Source organism: Rutilus rutilus (assembly GCF_951802725.1).
Source record: "Rutilus rutilus genome assembly, chromosome: 2".
Classification (NCBI taxonomy): Eukaryota; Metazoa; Chordata; class Actinopteri; order Cypriniformes; family Leuciscidae; genus Rutilus; species Rutilus rutilus.
In genome coordinates, this window is record NC_140210.1 from 120,001 (window position 1) to 140,000 (window position 20,000).

A 20,000-nucleotide genomic window follows, 5' to 3' on the forward strand; every position below is an offset into this window, starting at 1 on the left:
ATACATGTTTGAAACGAACAATGATTTTGGTGTAAGTTGTTTCTAATTGGGACTGGGGAATCTCCGGGTCACAGTTCTAATCCTGGATATGGTGAGTGAACATGCGTATTCCAGGAAAGCCCGGGAAAATGCCGCTATAATGTAAGTGAGCATCTTTTAATCTGTTTGGACCTCGGCCTCATGGGCGTCAGACTGGGTTGAGAAGTGTAATCTATCACACAGTTCATATCTATCACACAGTCACATGGAGCCGTTCAGTCGGAGAGTTTCACACTGAAGCCGATCAGAAGCTCGTCTCACACACACCACACGCGTCTCTATCAGTGAATAGTGTGCGACTGTAATCAACAAATCAGTTTCACTCCAAAAGAAAAGTCCCACTGTTTCCTTTTTCAGCAAAACTGTACGAGTGTTACAGGAACATCTGGGAGAGTCGACGTGTCTCAGCGCGTCAGTGACGTTACTAACCCTTCGTTCTTCATCAGATTCTTCTACAACCGGCCTTACAAACTCTGTTCACTAGGAGAACCTGATTTATTTACATGTTCCTGGATCAACATTACCTTCAGATTTAAGGGACAGGTGTAGAGAAGCAGGGTGTGTGTGTCTTCATCAGAGTTTCCCAGCAGAACTGATGAAAACATCAACAGATTCACAGCATCAGGATTAGCAATGATAAAAAGAAAGTCTGAAACATGATCAACACACACATAATGATGAAGAAGACGGTCTAGGATACACATTTGTAATTTAATTTATACCTGAACCTACAGTAAATTAATAATATAAACTTCTATATTGTCTTCACTAAAGTTAAACCTAATTTCTTCTTTTATCCATCAAATTAATACAGTCTGATTGTGTTCAAACACATGTAAATGATGTGAAACGTTGAATTCCTCTCTATCTTCAAAACACTAACAAAAGAGTCCACTGTGTGAACTATTATCGCACTTATAAGCTATGAAAAGTTTGCAATCGCCCCCTATCCCTCATTCACTGTTCCCTACATTCCTCCACTAATGTAGTGCACTTGAAGGAGTGAGTGAAGCGAGTGGACTCGGACTCGGAGTCGCCGGATTTTGTTTGCTGTTTAATAATAACCATTTGAAACGGAGCAAACTGGCAGCTCCAGTAGTAATGAAAAGATTTATCTTGAACTCCGACATGGAAACTAGCATATAAACCTTGATTAAACTATTTAATAATAAATTAAAAAGTAATTTATACCTGTTACCTGTATGATATTAGGCTGGTCCAGCGCGGTTTGGAAACTGGATGATTGATTCAGCGGCGCCATCTTCCGGTCAGACGCGGGAGTTCATTCACAGTGCATTATGGGTATTCTCTAGCCGTTGTGCGGTGCAGTGTGAGTGCACTCACTATGATTTCAGACACCACTACACACCACTGTCCTCTCGAATAGTGCCCTTTATAAGGGTTATAGGAGTTTTCTCTGTTTTCTCTGCTGTTCACGCTAGTTCTGTCTCCCTCTGCTGGCGCTCAGTGTAACTGCAGCTGTCGTGCTGTTTCGCGGCTTTCCGGCAGTGTGGCACGAGCCCGCGCGAGTCGCTTTTCGGCAGTGTGGCATTGCTGGAAGAAGATGAGGAGGAAGATGTCTGAATCTCATGCCGAGGCGGGAAACGAAATGCCGAATAACAAAAAACAGAAATTAAGCAGCGACGAAAACAGCAACCCCGACCTGTCCGGAGACGATAATGTAGGTTTATTGAAAGTGTGTGTTTGTGAGTCAAGTGAAGGTTCTCTTTGTCTGTTATCGTGTGTTCATCATTAGCGCAAGATAATCACCATCGTTTATTAGCATGATTTAGTGTGTTCAGTGTTGTGATGTTATTGTCAAGAATAACATCTGTATAATCTGACTGGCTTCGGTTATGTGTTTATATCGATGAATAATGAACCCAGTCAGTCTTACTATTAATTCCCATAATAATAATAATAATAATTAATAACAACAACTAGGCTAAGCCTGATCGGTCTCTGTGAAGTGTGTTTGTGTGAACAGTTTTGTTTCTGTATTAACGGTTATATGTTTATGATGTTCTGCTCAGATAGATTCACTTGCATGCATTTCCCACTGTGTCCATCTTTCCCGATCCTCTGTGTGATTCCTGATCCTCTGTGTGATTCCTGATCCTTTGTGTGATTCCTGATCCTCTGTGTGTTTCCTGATCCCCTGTGTGTTTCCCGATCCCCTGTGTGTTTCCCGATCCTCTGTGTGATTCCCATTCCCTGTGTGATTCCCGATCCCTGTATGATTCCCAGGATGATGCGATCAGTGTGGAGAGCGGACCCAACACGGAGCGGCCGGACACTCCGACCAACACGGCTAATGCCCCGGGCAGGAAGAGCTGGGGCAAGGGCAAGTGGAAGTCCAAGAAATGCAAATACTCCTTCAAGTGTGTCAACAGTCTGAGGGTAAGAGAGCCTGTGGTGTTTCTGTAGTGTGCACTTGTGTGGCACCTGTAGTGTGTGTGGCACCTGTCTGTAGTGTGTGTGGCGTCTGTAGTGTGTGTGGCACCTGTCTGTAGTGTGTGCGGCACCTGTAGTGTGCACTTGTGTGGCACCTGTAGTGTGTGTGGGACCTGTCTGTAGTGTGTGCGGCGTCTGTAGTGTGTGCGGCACCTGTAGTGTGTGCGGCACCTGTAGTGTGTGCGGCACCTGTAGTGTGTGCGGCACCTGTAGTGTGTGTGGCGTCTGTAGTGTGTGCGGCACCTGTAGTGTGTGCGGCACCTGTAGTGTGTGTGGCGTCTGTAGTGTGTGCGGCACCTGTAGTGTGTGTGGCGTCTGTAGTGTGTGCGGCACCTGTAGTGTGTGTGGCGTCTGTAGTGTGTGTGGCACCTGTAGTGTGTGCGGCACCTGTAGTGTGTAGTGTGTGCGGCACCTGTAGTGTGTGCGGCACCTGTAGTGTGCCCTTGTGAGACCCCTTGACAGTGTAATGTGACGCGTGCAGGAGGATCACGGGCAGCCGCTGTTCGGGGTTCAGTTTAACTGGCACAGTAAAGAAGGAGATCCACTGGTGTTCGCTACTGTCGGGAGCAACCGGGTGAGTGAAGACTCACTCCTTATTCATTAAACACACACACTCTCTCACACACAAACAGTCTCTCTCTCTCTCTCACACACACACACACACGTGTGTCTCTGTTGATTCTCTGTCTTGTTCCTGCAGGTGACTCTATACGAGTGTCATTCTCAAGGAGAGATTCGTCTGCTGCAGTCGTATGTGGATGCTGATGTATCCTTCTCAGAGCTTGGGTTCTGTCTGTCAATCTGTCTGACTGTGTGTGTGTGTGTGTGTGTGTGTGTCAGACTGCTGTATGTGTGTGTGTGTGTGTGTGTGTGTGTGTGTCAGACTGTGTGTGTGTGTGTGTGTGTGTGTGTGTGTGTGTCTGACTGTGTGTGTGTCTGTCTGTCTGTCTGTCTGTCTGACTGTGTGTCTGACTGACTGTGTGTGTGTCTCTCTGTCTGACTGTGTGTCTGTCTGTCTGACTGTGTGACTGTGTGTGTGTGTGTGTGTGTGTGTGTGTGTGTGTGTGTGTGTCTGACTGTGTGTGTGTGTGTGTGTGTGTGTGTGTGTGTCTGACTGACTGTGTGTGTGTGTGTGTGTCTGACTGACTGTGTGTGTGTCTCTCTGTCTGACTGTGTGTCTGTCTGTCTGACTGTGTGACTGTGTGTGTGTGTGTGTGTGTGTGTGTGTGTGTGTGTGTGTGTGTCTGACTGTGTGTGTGTGTGTGTGTGTGTGTGTGTGTGTGTGTCTGACTGTGTGTGTGTGTGTGTGTGTGTGTGTGTGTGTCTGACTGTGTGTGTGTGTGTGTGTGTGTGTGTCTGACTGACTGTGTGTGTGTGTGTGTGTGTGTGTGTGTGACTGACTGTGTGTGTGTGTGTGTGTGTGTCTGTCTGACTGTGTGTGTGACTGTGTGTGTCTGACTATGTGTGTGTGTGTTTGTGTGTGCCGTGGGCGTGTGTTTCCTTCACTCTCGCTCTGTCAGGCTGATGAGAACTTCTACACCTGCGCCTGGACGTTCGACTCGAGCACCAGTCACCCGTTACTAGCCGTCGCCGGGTCACGCGGGATCATCCGCATCATCAACCACATCACCATGCAGTGCGTCAAGGTGAGAGCCAGCGACTGTGCTGAACTCTCTCATGTGTTTCTGCTCCTCCGTCACACTCACACACACACACACACACTCCTCTCGCCCGCAGCATTACGTCGGACACGGGAACGCCATCAACGAACTCAAGTTTCACCCGCGGGACCCGAACCTGCTGCTGTCCGTCAGTAAAGGTAATGAGGCAGACGGATCAGACGGACATGCGTGTTCAGCGCTCAGTGTTTCATCGTGTGTGTGTGTGTAGATCATGCGCTGCGCCTGTGGAACGTTCAGACAGACACACTGGTGGCCATCTTTGGTGGAGTCGAAGGCCATCGGGACGAGGTGTTGAGTGCGGTGAGTCTCAGAGGATTCCCCGTGTGTGTGTGTGTGTCATTATAATAAACGCGCTGATGATGATGACGTTTGTGAGGTGATGAAAAGCGAATAGAAAGTGAGTGTGTCTGTAGGATTTCGACCTGCTCGGGGAGAAGATCATGTCGTGTGGGATGGACCACTCGCTGAAGCTGTGGAGGATCGACTCGGAGCGGATGCTGAAAGCCATTCGCGGCTCGTACGAGTACAACCCCAGCAAAACCAACCGGTCAGTGCTCACTATCTAGTGCACTTCCCCGCCCTGATGCCCACTCATTTATCCTGTCGTTTTACATGCGGTTTCAGGCCTTTTGTGTCTCAGAAGATCCACTTCCCAGACTTCTCGACGCGGGACATCCACAGGAACTATGTGGACTGTGTGCGCTGGCTCGGAGACCTGATCCTCTCCAAGGTGCTCCACCCGACTCATACAGCTCATACACACACTTATGTTTGTTCTCTCATCTTTATTATTTCTCTTGTTTGGTCATGTTTCGCAGTCATGTGAGAACGCAATTGTGTGTTGGAAACCTGGGAAAATGGAAGACGATATTGACCATATCAAACCGAACGAGTCTAATGTGACGATTCTCGGCCGCTTTGATTACAGTCAGTGTGACATTTGGTACATGCGCTTCTCTATGGACTTCTGGCAGAAGGTATACAGTGGAGCTCAGTCTCGTTCTGCTATCAAGTGAACTGTAGGCAACAGACAACAGCAAGCTAATGACACACAGTGGCAATAAGTAGTGTTTGTAAGAAGATGATTGAGCGTGTGTGTGTGTCTTCACCCTCTCAGATGCTTGCTCTGGGAAATCAAGTCGGGAAGCTGTACGTTTGGGACCTGGAAGTGGAAGATCCTCATAAAGCAAAGTAAGTCTCCTCTTCTGATAGGTGTCCTCACCTGTGTGTGTGTGTGAGTGTGTGTCCCCTCACCTGTGTGTTCCCGTGTGTGCGAACCCTGTGTGTTCCTGTGTGTGCGAACCGTGTGTGTGTGTGTGTGTGTACTTGTACAACTATCTTTGTGAGGACAAGTTTGAATTTTAGACCATTGGAGTGAGGACAGAGAGTAAAGTGAGGACATGTTGGCCGGTCCTCAGTCTCTGAGAGCCTTTAAAGGCCTGTTTGAGGGTCAAGACTTGGTTTTAGGGATAAGGTTATAATGAGGTTAAGGGTCGGCTTAGGGTCAGGGGTCGGGTTAGGCACTTAGTTGTGATGGGTAATGTTAGGGTAAGCGGCTAGAGATTGCATTGTGTCATTGAATGTCCTCAAAATGATAGATGTACAAGAATGTGTGTGTGTGTGTGTGTGTGTCTCTCTCCTCACCTGTGTGTGTGTCCTCAGGTGTACGACGCTCACCCTCCCCAAGTGCACCTCTGCGATCCGGCAGACGAGCTTCAGTCGGGACAGTGGGATCCTGATCGCTGTGTGTGACGACGCCTCCATCTGGCGCTGGGACCGGCTGCGCTGACACGCTCATCACGCGTGTGTGTTTGACACGACGCCTCAATCTGGCGCTAGGACTGGCTGCGCTGACACACTCCTCACGCATCACATGATGATCAACTTCTTATCTCATTGCTTTTGTTTTTATCTTGACGTTGCTTTCGTCTTTTGTTTTCTTGTCTGACTTTAATAAAATCTATTTTTCTAACCTATTTCTTTCTCCGCTCTTCAATCTCACTTAAATTGTTGTGAAATTGTTTAATTAAAACCAACGCTTTTTGATGGTAAACAAAGATTCACTAATTTGTGAATCTTACGTGAAGACAAAAAACTTCCTAAAGTAATAATCTAGAATACTGTCTAACACTTGATGGCTGCTCTGTCAAGTCCTCGTCGTCGGTTAGGGACCTGTGTGTGTGTGGGTGTGGGTGTGGGTGTGTGTGTGTGTGTGTGTGTGGGTGTGCTCTTTGATACCAATCTTTCATTTGAAAGTCACGTGTCTAGTATCTGTAAAACCACATTTTTCCATCTTAAAAATATATCTAAATTACGCCATATGCTCTCATTGACAAATGCGGAACAATTAGTTCATGTGTTCATGACCTCAAGGCTAGATTACTGTAATGCTCTACTGGGTGGTTGCCCGACACGCTTAATAAACAAACTACAGCTGGTCCAAAATGCAGCAGCTCGAGTTCTTACCAGAACCAGGAAGTATGACCATATTAGCCCGGTTCTGTCAACACTGCACTGGCTCCCTATTAAACATCATATACATTTTTAAATATTGCTGATTACTTACAAAGCACTAAATGGTTTAGCTCCGCAGTGCTTGAGCCAGTACTCTCTCTTAACGCATTATAGTCCTTCACGTCTATTGCGATCTCAAAACTCCGGCCAGTTGATAATACCTAGAATATCAAAATCGACTGCTGGCGGTAGATCCTTCTCCTATTTAGCACCAAAAACTCTGGAACAGTCTTCCTACCATTGTCCGGGAAGCAGACACACTCTGTCACATCTCTTTGACCTAGCATACACGCAACACATTATAGACTTCTATAATTCAATGTTAGGTTGCATAGATTAGGTCAGCCGGAACCGGGAACACTTCCCATAAATCCTGATGTACTCGTTACATCATAAGAAGAATGGGATCTACGCTAATATTAGTGTCTTTCTTTATCCTGAGGTTTTCCCGCAGCCTGCCGGATCCAGGCCGGATCCAGATCTGATGAAGGACCTTCCGATGACAACGCAGTGCTGAAGTGCCAACTAGTCTCTCCCTATGGAGGATCCCTTTACCACTCTACAGATAAAGCGTTGTCGGGAAAATGCGGTTCGCTTATCTACCCCGAAGTGATATAATTCTGTATCAAAATGTTAAGGCCAGACAAGTAGTTTTTTAAGGCTTGGTTTGTAGGGAATTTACAAACCTGCGCACATATATTCAAACGCGCATCCCGATAGACTGAACACGTAATACGCATGTGCGCCATCAGCGTTCTCTCAGGTTTCGCGTTTAAAGTCTGTGTAGAGTTTCCTGTTAAAACGGTGTCGTGTTAGCGGCCCCTAATGATCGTTGCGACCGAAGTGAATCAGTTAACTTTAGCTGGGATTATAGAGCTGTGGTATCAGAGTAAAGATGAACTTTAACCACTGATTTTTCACAGCCTCTTCCTTTGGAAGTGATGATAAACCAGATTTACTCCCACAGCGGAGAGAACAGCATCGAGATGACATGATATAGACACGATCGAGCTACAGTCGTGACGTGTGAACTTCACCAATATAGATTCGAATTACAAACGGCTCGTTTGAGCGGTTCAGAGTCGACTCTTCTTTTGAGATTAACTTTATTTATGATGCACTTTCAGCTTTAAAACTTTACAGACTGTTTACACTCCCACACAGCTGCATTACACACTGCAGGAACGGGAATGTTATAGAAATGAGACGTTGGAGGGAGGGGGAAAAAACTGTCCATGGAACTGGTTTAACTGTTCAGCTCCTCCCTGAGTATATAACATATATAACATATACAACAGTCAAAACAAATGAGTTATTTCTTCCTCCTTTGTTTCCCCCTTTACCTGAACACAGAAACTTCATGAAGACCGTAAGCTGTCGAACTTCAAGGGCGAAATCTGTTTCCACTCCTTCCTCTCTTCTGCTGCTTGCTTTGGGTCTCTAAAACAAATTCATCAGATCTCTATTTTTCCATCTTTTGGTCGAATCTGGATCCCATCCACATACGCCTTCGCTCCCACAAAGTAGGCCGTCGTTCCAGCTCTCCTGGCGCTCCTCCTCTGGCCACAGCCGCTGTCTCGCTGCTCCATCAGCGGGCCTCAACTCTTCCTTGAACTGCAACTGGTTAGTCTTCAAGTACTCGCTGGTTTAGGCTGCAGCGCTCCAGAGAATATCTTCCTGAGATCGGGAATGATCACAGGCCTGTCTCGCTGGTTCTCCCTGTTGATCTCAGTCGATGAGCTCGTGTTTCCCTTCTTACTCCTCATCAATACATGAAATATATAGAAGGTTCTTTTTTCAATAAGTTTTTGTTCATTTTAACACAGAAGGGTTGTCCGGGTTTTGTTCTACTTGGTAAACCAGGACCTACGGTTGTTGTTCAAGTTTTTTCTTATCCCGTCTTTTTCTTTAGTTTCTCTTAATGTCTCTTAACATCTGCGATATAAATAAAAGAAAGGCTGTATTTTTATTTTTGAAAGACAAAAGGGCCGATTTTTATTTATTACAAGAAACGCATAGTTCAAAGGCTGATTACAATTTCTGGGAGAGTCAGTGGGGTCAGGACATTCGGTTGCGTCATGGACCAAATACACCAGCAGGGGGCGCTGTTCTCAGAGGGAATATCAGGGGCAAAATTCTTCATAATGAGAGTAATAATAATGGAAGGTGGCTAATAATCAGATTAGAGGACTCTCATAAGCAATATATTATTGCTAATATTTATGGTACTAATTGCAAATCTACTCAAATTTGATTTTACTCCATGAATTAGAAAAATGAATTATAGAACTATCAACTAAATACACAAATGCAAAATGTATTCTTGAGGATGATTTTAATGTAGTCAGATAGTAACAGATAGATGGCCTCCCAAAGGTGTAAAAGATGATAACAGCAAGATTATCTCTGGGTTATGCAGTAACTTCGGTCTTGTTGATATCTGGCGGAAAATGAACCCCCGAAAACTCATGGCAAAATAGTGATTTGTCTTTGAAGTCTCGAATAGATTTATGGTTAATATCAGAGAAGACATCATTGATCCTGCAGCTTTTACTGACCATAAATCTATTCACATCTTTATCATCACTAATGACAATAGAAAGAACATGAACAGAAGTGGATACTGGATTTTGAACAATTATTTATTATTATATGATGAATTTAAGTGTGAGAAATAATTGATAAATACAGGGTGTAATTACTAACCAATATGGGCTGCAGTGGGATTTTATGAAGTATAAAGTGAGGAGTTTAGCCATTAAAATGAGTAAAACAATTGCCAAACATAAACGGGCCAAAATGCAAGCCGTCACCCTGAGTTAGTGCCCTGTGTGATAGAGCAGGTTTAGCAGAGGAACAAGCTCAAAATATCATCAAATTACAAGAGAATTTAAATAAACATTGTGAGGAAAAGGCAAAATCTGCTATTTGAAATATACATAAAGATATTTGTATTCTTTGGAAAAAAGAAATGGTGAAAGATTATCGATTAATAATTCTGTCACAGATGATTTATCTGCAATTTCAACCCATATAGCAGAGTTTTATAAACCTGTGTATTCTAGCTCTGAAATACAGCTCTCCTTAATGGAGTCCTTTTAGAAAAACTGGATAATGCAGTGCTTTTGTTAATGATGAATTAGGCAGCATTAGTGAGAAAGAGCTTATAGTATTACAGACATTATCGACAATATTGAGAAACTCAAGGACAACAAATCTCCTGCTAATGATGGGCTTACCAATGAATCTTTGTAAACTTTCAGAGATGCCCTTTCCCCTTTCTGTTAGCTATGTTTAATGAATCTATAATGGGATCTTCCCTCCATCTCTCAGACAGGAGTACCTTAATACCAAAGGCTAATATCTCTTATCTCTAGATGGGTGGTGGAGACCCATAACTTTATTAAACACTGATGCCAAACTGTTTTCTCTTGTTTTCGCTAGCCGGCTGAATTAATGATCAGTCTCAGTCCGGCTTCATGAACGGGAGGCATATCTGTAATAATATCCGTCTTATTCTTGAGTTTATTGATTATAGTCACCTTCTCAATGATGACAATCTAATACTATTTGTTGATTTTAATAAAGCGTTCGATACAGTAGAACACAAATTCATGTTTGCAACATTAGAATACTTTAAATATGGGAATTTTTTTAGAAAGGCAATTACAACCCTGTACACCGATTGTACCAGCTCTGTTAAAATGGTTAATGGGACTTCTGGCCCAATCTCACCATTTATTTTTCTGCTCGTCACACAGGTTCTTTCTTGCTATGTAAATATGGGAACGTTTTTGGGAATGAATTAAAAATGTGTCAGCTAGCTGATGACACAACACTATTTTTAAAAAATGCTTCAGAGGTTAGCAAAGCAATACGTACCATAAATAATTTCTCTAAAGTATCAGGGGTCGGTTTCACAAAGATAGACCTTGACTATGGCTTAGATATAGTAGATAGTCAGACTTCAGATAGACATCTAAATCAGACCGTTGCACAAAGCACTTAAGACTATCTTAAGTAGGACTACACTGCAATGCATTCTGGGTAAAATAAGACACTTTTCAAAACAAAAAACATGACGGATCGAGTAAGCGACAATAAACCATCGGGACTTGACCATCGACGCTTTCCTAGGGGGGCTAGGAAGACTTGGGAGGCTCAAAGCCGGGCGCGATGTGGCCTGGCGGCGTAGGCGTGGCCGATCAAGGCTGACGTGGTTCGGCAGACTTTGGTGGGCAGAGTTGACTTGGCGCGCCATCCAGCGGAGGGCGGACACAAGTGCGCTGCCACTGCTTCCTCTACCGGAGGAACAGAGAGATATCCCTTGTCCTTCGCGCTGTCGACCGCAGAGAGCGTGAAAGAGACAGAGGATCTCAGCCTGGCTGAGTACGGGGCTCCCCACGATTTGGAGAGCTCGTCGTGAAGCTCGGGGAGGAAGGGAGCGGGCCTAGAAACAGGTGCAGAGCGGCGTCCTGTGAGAAAGCAGCCATCCAACCTGTTAGGCGCAGGCTCCTGGGGTGTGGTCCAGTCAAGGCCGAGGTCTTCGCCGGCCTTCGAGAGAAGGCGGAGAAGCTCAGCGTCGACCGAGGCCCTCACGCTGGACTCCTGTGTCGACGGGGTGGGGTCAGGGATAGAGCCCGACCATTCCTCGCTCCCGGACGCCAGGAGAGAGCACCTGTCCTCCTGCGGGGCGCTGGCTGTCGAGGAAAGAGACGGGGGACTCCGAGAAGGAGGCTCGCAGGGACGCCGCCGGCGAGTTCTCCTTCACTGAAGGTTCTGGTGGCCTTTGAGAGCGGCGCTTTTTACGGCGCGGCCCAACAGAAGGCATGGGAGAAGCGGACTTAACGCGAAACAAGGCCTGTCGAGCCCGCAGGGTCGAGAGAGGCAATGACTCGCATTCCTGGCAGCCGCCATCAGCGATCGCATGGTCCGCGTGATCCTTTCCCAGGCAGGAAGCGTAAAGCAAATGGTGGTCCCCGTCGCTGATAACGGCTCTGCAAGAGCAGCAGGACATGGTTGGCATTTAAAAATGCCTTTGCTCTTTTAGGAAACGCGTGTGTCGCAGCGGCAAACACACACGGAGCAGTGGGAAAAGGATATGGGCGCCGGATAGCGCCGCAGGTACGGCGAGCAAAGGCGGCAATCCGGCCGGCGTCCTCGAATCTCGAGCTCGTCCCGCTTGAAGGCTTTTCGACGGCGCGGCTTCTTCCCAGAGATCCAGCGATGTGAAGTCACTCGCTGAAGGAGACGAAATCATCATGCAACATCAGCGGTGGGTATTTATAGGCTCACGGCCACACCCATTTTGGCGGGTCATGACGTAGCGCGGGAAGGCTTCCCATTGGCGCTGGAGTCATGCCAAGATGCGCTGATAAGGTTGCAGCAGTTGCTACAGAGCAGCCAATAGGTGCGCGAGCCGTCTCGCCTAACCCTGCCTGCTGCAGCAAATGCGTTTTACATTTTGGCAAATTAAGGATAATTTTCTTGCTTCAGTATTCTCGAGAAAAGGAGTTTTCCCGTAGCGTAGGCTAAACTTACGCAACACGAGAGTACTCTCGTAAGAGAACTAAGTGTCATATTTCTGTTAAAGAATATTGTATTGTCATGAATTCTATTTCTGCCAAAATGTTATCTCTATTCATAAATCAGGCTCTAGGGGGAACACTGCAAGTAAAGTCGCCAAACATCTGTTTTTAGATAAACTTGATTTAATTAATGATAAATGCAGAAACCAGTTGATTAGATCTGTTTTTGCCAGTATCTCTTCTCCTCCATCTAAATCTGTTTGGGTTAATGTGTTTTTGGGGAGTTCTGAGTCGGTTCTGTGTATCAAATAAAACCAAAGAAGTGTCTTTTAAAATTGCCCACAGAATCTATCGTGTGAAAGAGACATTAGAGCGCTTGATCCGGACCCTGATCACAGCTGCTGTGTCTGTGATGGTGAAAGAGAGTCTACTGCGCTCTTACTGTGTGAATGTCCCTGTTCTTCAATCGTTTGCTCTCAATTTCTAGGTGTTAAAATGAACTGCAAGTCTTAAATGTGTCATCTGTCTTACTTCATACAAATGAATTAGACTTTTCTAAAAGAAAAATGGATGTTATCGATTTGTTTCTATTATTAGGAAAATGTCATATTCATCAAACCAAACGGAGTAACTCAAAACCCAACTTTGCTCATTTTAAAGCAGCCTTTAGATGGATTTTGAGTCTGTAAAGTTTTTAAAAGATCATAAGCCCACAGATCTGTATCTCTGCTAAATGAGTTTAATATATGTTTGTGATGCGCTTTATCTTTTGTTTGTTTCTTCTCTTTTTTTTTCTTTCTTCCAAATTATTGTTGTTTCAAGTTATACTTACCAAATGTGCAAATGTGTAAAAGAAATGTGTCAAGAACTTGATATCAAATTCTGTAATTTTGAAAATAAAAATAAAAAAAATAAAAAAAGGAAAGTAATGTTCAGAAATCCACAAGAGGGCACTTTAAGACGCGCGAGCCGCGCTGGATCGTCCAATCAGTGAAGCGCTGTGGTGTTTTGTTTCCGGGTCAGAGGTTACAGCCCGTCAGCGCGTGTGGAAGCTTCTAGCACTGCACGTGTGTATGATGTTGTGAGATATTAAAGAGCCTCTCCGTTTGTGTGTGTGTGTGTGTGTGTGTGTGTGTGTTCTCGGCGGTGTTTCTGCAGTGAAGCGGCGATGTTCGGGTGTTTAGTCGCGGGCAGACTGGTGAGAAGATCATCATCATCATCATCATCATCATCATAATCACACACAGTAGCGCATGAAGTCACATGATCCGCATAGATCGCCTGTAATTCTACTGATGGTGACGTGTATATGAGTTCAGATGAACCTTTCATCACACATGCGGCTGTTTAATATGTCATTAGAGGATTCAGAATTGCTCTGGTCTTGATCTGGTTTTGCTCTGGTCTTCCTCTGGTCTTGATCTGGTTTTGATCTGTTTGTTAAGACAGTGTCTTGAGTTCTAGACCCGCAAGCGGTCAGTCTTTACTTTCGGCATCAAATTAGGCCGATCTACATTTTTATGTAACTGATTAAAAAGAGCAAAAAAGAGCAGTCTTCCTCTGATCTTGATCTGGTCTTCCTCTGGTCTTGATCTGGTCTTCCTCTGGTCTTGATCTGGTCTTCCTCTGGTATTGCTCTGATCTTCCTCTGGTCTTGATCTGGTTTTGCTCTGGTCTTTCTCTGATCTTGATCTGGTCTTCCTCTGGTATTGCTCTGATCTTCCTCTGATCTTGATCCGGTCTTCCTCTGGTCTTGCTCTGGTTTTGATATGGGTTTTGATCTGGGGTCAGTTGCACACTCATTAAGACAGTGTCTTGAGGTCTAGACCCGCAAGCGGTCAGTCTTACTTTCGGCATCAAATTAGGCCGATCTACGTTTTTATGTAACTGATTAAAAAGAGCAATGAACCGTCAATGAACCGGTTTTGATCCGGTCTTCCTCTGATCTTCCTCTGGTTTTGCTCTGGTCTTGATCTGGTTTTGCTCTGGTCTTGATCTGGTTTTGCTCTGGTCTTGATCTGGTTTTGCTCTGGTTTTGCTCTGGTCTTGATCTGGTTTTGCTCTGGTCTTGATCTGGTTTTGATCTGGGGTCAGTTGCACACTCATTAAGACAGTGTCTTGAGTTCTAGACCCGCAAGCGGTCAGTCTTACTTTCGGCATCAAATTAGGCCGATCTACGTTTTTATGTAACTGATTAAAAAGAGCAATGAACCGTCAATGAACCGGTTTTGATCCGGTCTTCCTCTGATCTTGAACTGGTTTTGATCTGGTCTTCCTCTGGTTTTGATCTGGTTTTGCTCTGATCTTTCTCTGGTCTTCCTCTGGTTTTGCTCTGGTCTTGATCTGGTTTTGCTCTGGTCTTCCTCTGGTCTTGATCTGGTTTTGCTCTGGTCTTGATCTGGTTTTGCTCTGGTCTTCCTCTGGTCTTGATCTGGTTTTGCTCTGGTCTTGATCTGGTTTTGCTCTGGTCTTCCTCTGGTCTTGATCTGGTTTTGCTCTGGTCTTGCTCTGGGTTCTCATTTATAAAACTGTGCGTAGGAACCTTACTAAAAGTGTACGTGCGCCCGAAAGCCAAAAATGGCGTACGCAAAAAAATATTCAGACTTAAAACCGTGCGTACGCCAGAACCTGCGCAGAATTCACTTTATAAATCCCAGTCAGCGGAAGATTGTGCGCACATGCGTCTCCACCCGAAATAACCATATATGGAGCTTACAACGCCTAGTTTTACTATGCAGATCCTCATCTACATATCATTTGCATATGATTATTCATCCACGTGATAACTTAAACGTTATCACGTGGATGAATAATCATATGCAAATGATATAAACGGTACAAGAAACATTACATTAATACAAATCAAGTAGTTATCCTTGCCTTGTTTTTGAATAGCCTACATAAATCAAATAGTGTAAAATACATTTCAGGGAAAGTTTTTCTCAATCTTTTCCACTTGCCGAATTGTATTTTTAATTGATTTATATTTTTAATGGAAACAGATAGGCCTTGGGCATTATTTGCACGAAACTATTTTCTCACACAATCTGGTATTATCATGATAAGCAATTATCTCTGTGGTTAAAACATTAAAGCACGCCACAGGAAAAGTGTTCAAAAACATCGCATCCACAACAAATATTTCTAATGATTGAATTTAAAAAATTTTTTGTAACTTCAGTAATGATTTCATGTTTAAGTGTTTAACTCCATTAATTTGAATGGCATATTTAATATAAATGTTTATATCATAAGTATTTTATTTATTTAAACTGTTATTTGCGTCAGTTTCACTAAACAGCTCAACACGCTCGCTGCCGCGGACATTTAAGAAGGAATGGATATTTTGCTTCAAGTGACAGGCTTGGTGATTGAAATTGTATTTGTATTATCTTTCTGTATATGTTTAATTTTCTTTAGATTTTCTGTATAAAAGTGACCAAAAATACATTTAACTCCAGCTCACCATCGGTGTTGCCAAAGTGCTCCATCTCCAAAACGTTCGTACGCATAGGTCAGAGTTTGCGTGCAGGTGCGCAAATTTTCCCGTCAAGTTTTTCTTTATAAATCCCACCTTTTGCGCAGGAACTGGCGTACGCATGTTTTCAGCCCCGTTTTGTGCGTACGCAAGCTTTATAAATGAGGCCCCAGGTCTTGATCTGTTTTTTTCTCTGGTCTTCCTCTGGTCTTGATTTGGTTTTGATCTGGTCTTGATCTGGTCTTGATATGGGGTCAGTTGCACACCCATTGTTAAGACAGTGTCTTGAGTTCTAGACCCGCAAGCGGTCAGTCTTACTTTTGGCATCAAATTAGGCCGATCTACGTTTTTATGTAACTGATTAAAAAGAGCAATGAACCGGTTTTGCTCTGGTCTTCCTCTGATCTTGATCTGGTTTTGATCTGGTCTTCCTCTGGTTTTGCTCTGATCTTCCTCTGGTCTTCCTCTGGTTTTGCTCTGGTCTTGATCTGGATTTGCTCTGGTCTTGATCTGGTCTTGCTCTGGTTTTGATCTGGTTTTGCTCTGGTCTTCCTCTGATCTTGATCTGGTTTTGCTCTGATCTTCCTCTGATCTTGATCCTGTCTTCCCTCTGGTCTTGATCTGGTTTTGCTCTGGTCTTCCTCTGGTCTTGATCTGGTTTTGATCTGGTCTTCCTCTGGTTTTGCTCTGATCTTCCTCTGGTCTTCCTCTGGTTTTGCTCTGGTCTTGATCTGGATTTGCTCTGGTCTTGATCTGGTCTTGCTCTGGTTTTGATCTGGTTTTGCTCTGGTCTTCCTCTGATCTTGATCTGGTTTTGCTCTGATCTTCCTCTGATCTTGATCCTGTCTTCCCTCTGGTCTTGATCTGGTTTTGCTCTGGTCTTCCTCTGGTCTTGATCTGGTTTTGATCTGGTCTTCCTCTGGTTTTGCTCTGATCTTCCTCTGGTCTTCCTCTGGTTTTGCTCTGGTCTTGATCTGGATTTGCTCTGGTCTTGATCTGGTCTTGCTCTGGTTTTGATCTGGTTTTGCTCTGGTCTTCCTCTGATCTTGATCTGGTTTTGCTCTGATCTTCCTCTGATCTTGATCCTGTCTTCCCTCTGGTCTTGATCTGGTTTTGCTCTGGTCTTCCTCTGGTCTTGATCTGGTTTTGCTCTGATCTTCCTCTGATCTTGATCTGGTTTTGATCTGGTCTTTCTCTGATCTTGATCTGGTTTTGCTCTGATCTTCCTCTGATCTTGATCTGGTTTTGCTCTGGTCTTCCTCTGATCTTGATCTGGTTTTGCTCTGATCTTCCTCTGATCTTGATCTGGTTTTGCTCTGGTCTTCCTCTGGTCTTGATCTGGTTTTGCTCTGATCTTCCTCTGGTCTTGATCTGGTTTTGCTCTGATCTTCCTCTGATCTTGATCTGGTTTTGCTCTGGTCTTCCTCTGATCTTGATCTGGTTTTGCTCTGATCTTCCTCTGATCTTGATCCTGTCTTCCCTCTGGTCTTGATCTGGTTTTGCTCTGGTCTTCCTCTGATCTTGATCTGGTTTTGATCTGGTCTTCCTCTGGTTTTGCTCTGATCTTCCTCTGGTCTTCCTCTGGTTTTGCTCTGGTCTTGATCTGGATTTGCTCTGGTCTTGATCTGGTCTTGCTCTGGTTTTGATCTGGTTTTGCTCTGGTCTTCCTCTGATCTTGATCTGGTTTTGCTCTGATCTTCCTCTGATCTTGATCCTGTCTTCCCTCTGGTCTTGATCTGGTTTTGCTCTGGTCTTCCTCTGGTCTTGATCTGGTTTTGCTCTGATCTTGATCCGGTCTTCCTCTGATCTTGATCTGGTCTTCCTCTGGTTTTGCTCTGATCTTCCTCTGAACTTGATCTGGTTTTGCTCTGGTCTTGATCTGGTTTTGCTCTGGTCTTCCTCTGATCTTGATCCGGTCTTCCTCTGATCTTGATCTGATCTTCTTCTGGTCTTGATCTGGTTTTGCTCTGATCTTCCTCTGATCTTCCTCTGATCTTGATCCGGTCTTCCTCTGATCTTGATCTGGTTTTGCTCTGGTCTTCCTCTGATCTTGCTCTGGTGTGTTTCAGGTCCAGACGGACGCACAGCAGGTCTCCACGGATAAGTTCGTGTTCGATCTGCCGGACTGTGAGCATGTGCATCACGTGGTGGTGTTCCTGCTGGGCACGGTGCCCTTCCCGGCTGGCATGGGTGGCGCGGTGTACTTCTCCTTCCCGGACCCTGCGCTCGGGCCGGTCTGGCAGCTCCTGGGCTTCATCACCAACGACAAGCCCAGCGCCATATTCAAGATCTCCGGGCTGAAAGCTGGTGAGCCTTTTGTGTAAAACCACTTTAAATCACTGGACATACACATGCTAACTAATCACAGAAGAAGAGAACGCTGGGAGACGCTCAGAATATCAGACAGAGTCTAAAAACTAACAAATCTGTTCCCTGTGAAATCTGCCCATAATCAGCCGTCTAAGAGTGTGTGTGCGCACGTGTGTGCGTGTGTGCGTGCGTGTGTGTGTGTGTTCCAGGCGAGGGTGGTGCGCACCCGTTCGGGATGATGGCCAGTTCTCAGGCTCCATCAGTTGCTCAGGTCGGAGTCTCTGTTGAATCTCTGGATCTTCTTGCACAACAAACACCAGTTTCACACTCAGCCGTCTCAACCGTCGACTCCTTCACACAGGTAAAGCTCTGAAGAGTGTGTGTGTGTGTCGACTCCTTCACACAGGTAAAGCTCTGAAGAGTGTGTGTGTGTGTGTGTCGACTCCTTCACACAGGTAAAGCTCTGAAGAGTGTGTGTGTGTGTCGACTCCTTCACACAGGTAAAGCTCTGAAGAGTGTGTGTGTGTGTGTGTCGACTCCTTCACACAGGTAAAGCTCTGAAGAGTGTGTGTGTGTGTGTTGACTCCTTCACACAGGTAAAGCTCTGAAGAGTGTGTGTGTGTGTGGTGTGTGTGTGTGTGTGTGTGTGTGTGTGTGTGTGTGTGTCGACTCCTTCACACAGGTACAGCTCTGAAGAGTGTGTGTGTGTGATGGTGGCGGTATGTTCCCACGCTGTCATGCTGCACTAACAAAATGAACATCTACACCCGTCGTAGCCGCCGGCGAAAACGCAGAAAGAGCCAGTTATGTTAATATCAGGACTACTCACTGCTTGGTCTCAACCCTGAAGTTCCCGACCAAAGCTGCTCTAAGAAGCGGTAAGATCCATAACCTCGGATGGCGAATCCATGACCCGGCAAATGTTTGTCCTGAAAGCAACCATCTGTACGCCACCTGGGCAAACTCTGAACATTACAATCACCCACTTTCTGACCAAGAGTGGATGTGCTTTCAGGCACAGGAGAGAGAGTTCAGAAACATTCTGGATGTTAAACTAATTAATGACAGACAAACAATACGATTTACCGGAAACAATCCGCGTTACTGGACCAAACTTATAACCATCTTATGTGGAGTATATTACAGAAATGGATCCTACACAGCAACTCACAGAGATGGGAGACCACTAGGAATACCCTTGTTAAAGAACACTGTAAGAATCCTATGGAAATTCCCCCTCTGTAGAGCGCTCTCCCCGAGGCCCAGAGACGCTCACTGAATGGATAGATCAGCAGTCGCGCTTCGTCCGGGAAACCATCCAGCCAGCGCTCAATAGAGCGACACACTCCAGCAGTGTGAGAGAGCCCAGAGTGGTAAGCGAAAACGAACTAGCTTATCTTTGGGAACACCGTAGAAGCAAGGCAATAGATATCATTCTAAACCACAGCACTTACCCAGATGCCCCTCCTGCGATAAGCGACGTGGGTGAAGTCTATGAGTATTATGCTAACCAGAACAGTTACACCAGCAGATCAGCAGCCCTCCATGGTGTGGCGCTCTGGACCTGGACAACCCGAAAGATCACCCCGCAACCTGGGACTTCACCAGAGGAGATCTCTAGAGTCTCCGCAGCCTCCCGAACAACACAGCATGTGGTGCAGACGGTGTGACGTATGAAGTGCTCAAAGCGACAAAACAATTCTCAATAGTAGCCCTCACTCAGATTTTTAATGTCTGTCTAATCAATCCCCGAAAGTCCCAGATTCCTGGAAGGGGGCTATTATCCATAGGATCCCCAAGAAGAACAACATTCCAGAGGACTCTTCCATCTGGAGGGATATATCGCTGCTCCCCACTATATACAAGGTGTTTATGAAGTGTATTTTAGGCCGAATCTTACCCTGGCTGGTGGAATCAGGAACATTGACAACAAAACAAAACGCATACATAGAGAGGCAAGGAATGAATGAGCACGTACTCTGTTTGAAGACTGCC

At 45.2% G+C, this 20,000-nt stretch overlaps 2 protein-coding genes across 3 annotated transcripts in view; both read left to right on the plus strand.

Annotated features, from left to right (window-relative positions):
- The first annotated feature begins 1,364 nt into the window (after nucleotides 1–1,364).
- On the plus strand, nucleotides 1,365–6,151 carry eed (embryonic ectoderm development). Of its 2 annotated transcripts, XM_084389301.1 has the most exons (12): nucleotides 1,365–1,720; nucleotides 2,287–2,439; nucleotides 2,975–3,067; nucleotides 3,194–3,259; nucleotides 4,014–4,139; nucleotides 4,231–4,312; nucleotides 4,384–4,475; nucleotides 4,589–4,722; nucleotides 4,800–4,905; nucleotides 4,994–5,152; nucleotides 5,293–5,366; nucleotides 5,838–6,151. In XM_084389301.1, the coding sequence occupies exons 1-12, from the start codon at nucleotides 1,604–1,606 to the stop codon at nucleotides 5,962–5,964; spliced, it is 1,329 nt and encodes a 442-aa protein (XP_084245427.1). In that variant the 5' UTR covers nucleotides 1,365–1,603; the 3' UTR covers nucleotides 5,965–6,151. The 2 variants fall into 2 exon arrangements, with proteins under 2 accessions (XP_084245427.1, XP_084245428.1); XM_084389302.1 differs by lacking the exon at nucleotides 4,994–5,152 and having other exon boundaries at nucleotides 1,564–1,720.
- Nucleotides 6,152–13,231: 7,080 nt separating this feature from the next.
- hikeshi (heat shock protein nuclear import factor hikeshi) overlaps nucleotides 13,232–20,000 on the plus strand; it is a 13,227-nt gene continuing 6,458 nt past the window's right edge. Inside the window, exons 1-3 of the mRNA XM_084402290.1 lie at nucleotides 13,232–13,415; nucleotides 17,765–18,002; nucleotides 18,215–18,366. Of these exons, the coding sequence (XP_084258416.1) occupies nucleotides 13,386–13,415; nucleotides 17,765–18,002; nucleotides 18,215–18,366 (420 nt within the window). The 5' untranslated portion in view covers nucleotides 13,232–13,385. The remainder of the gene's footprint in view (nucleotides 13,416–17,764; nucleotides 18,003–18,214; nucleotides 18,367–20,000) is intronic.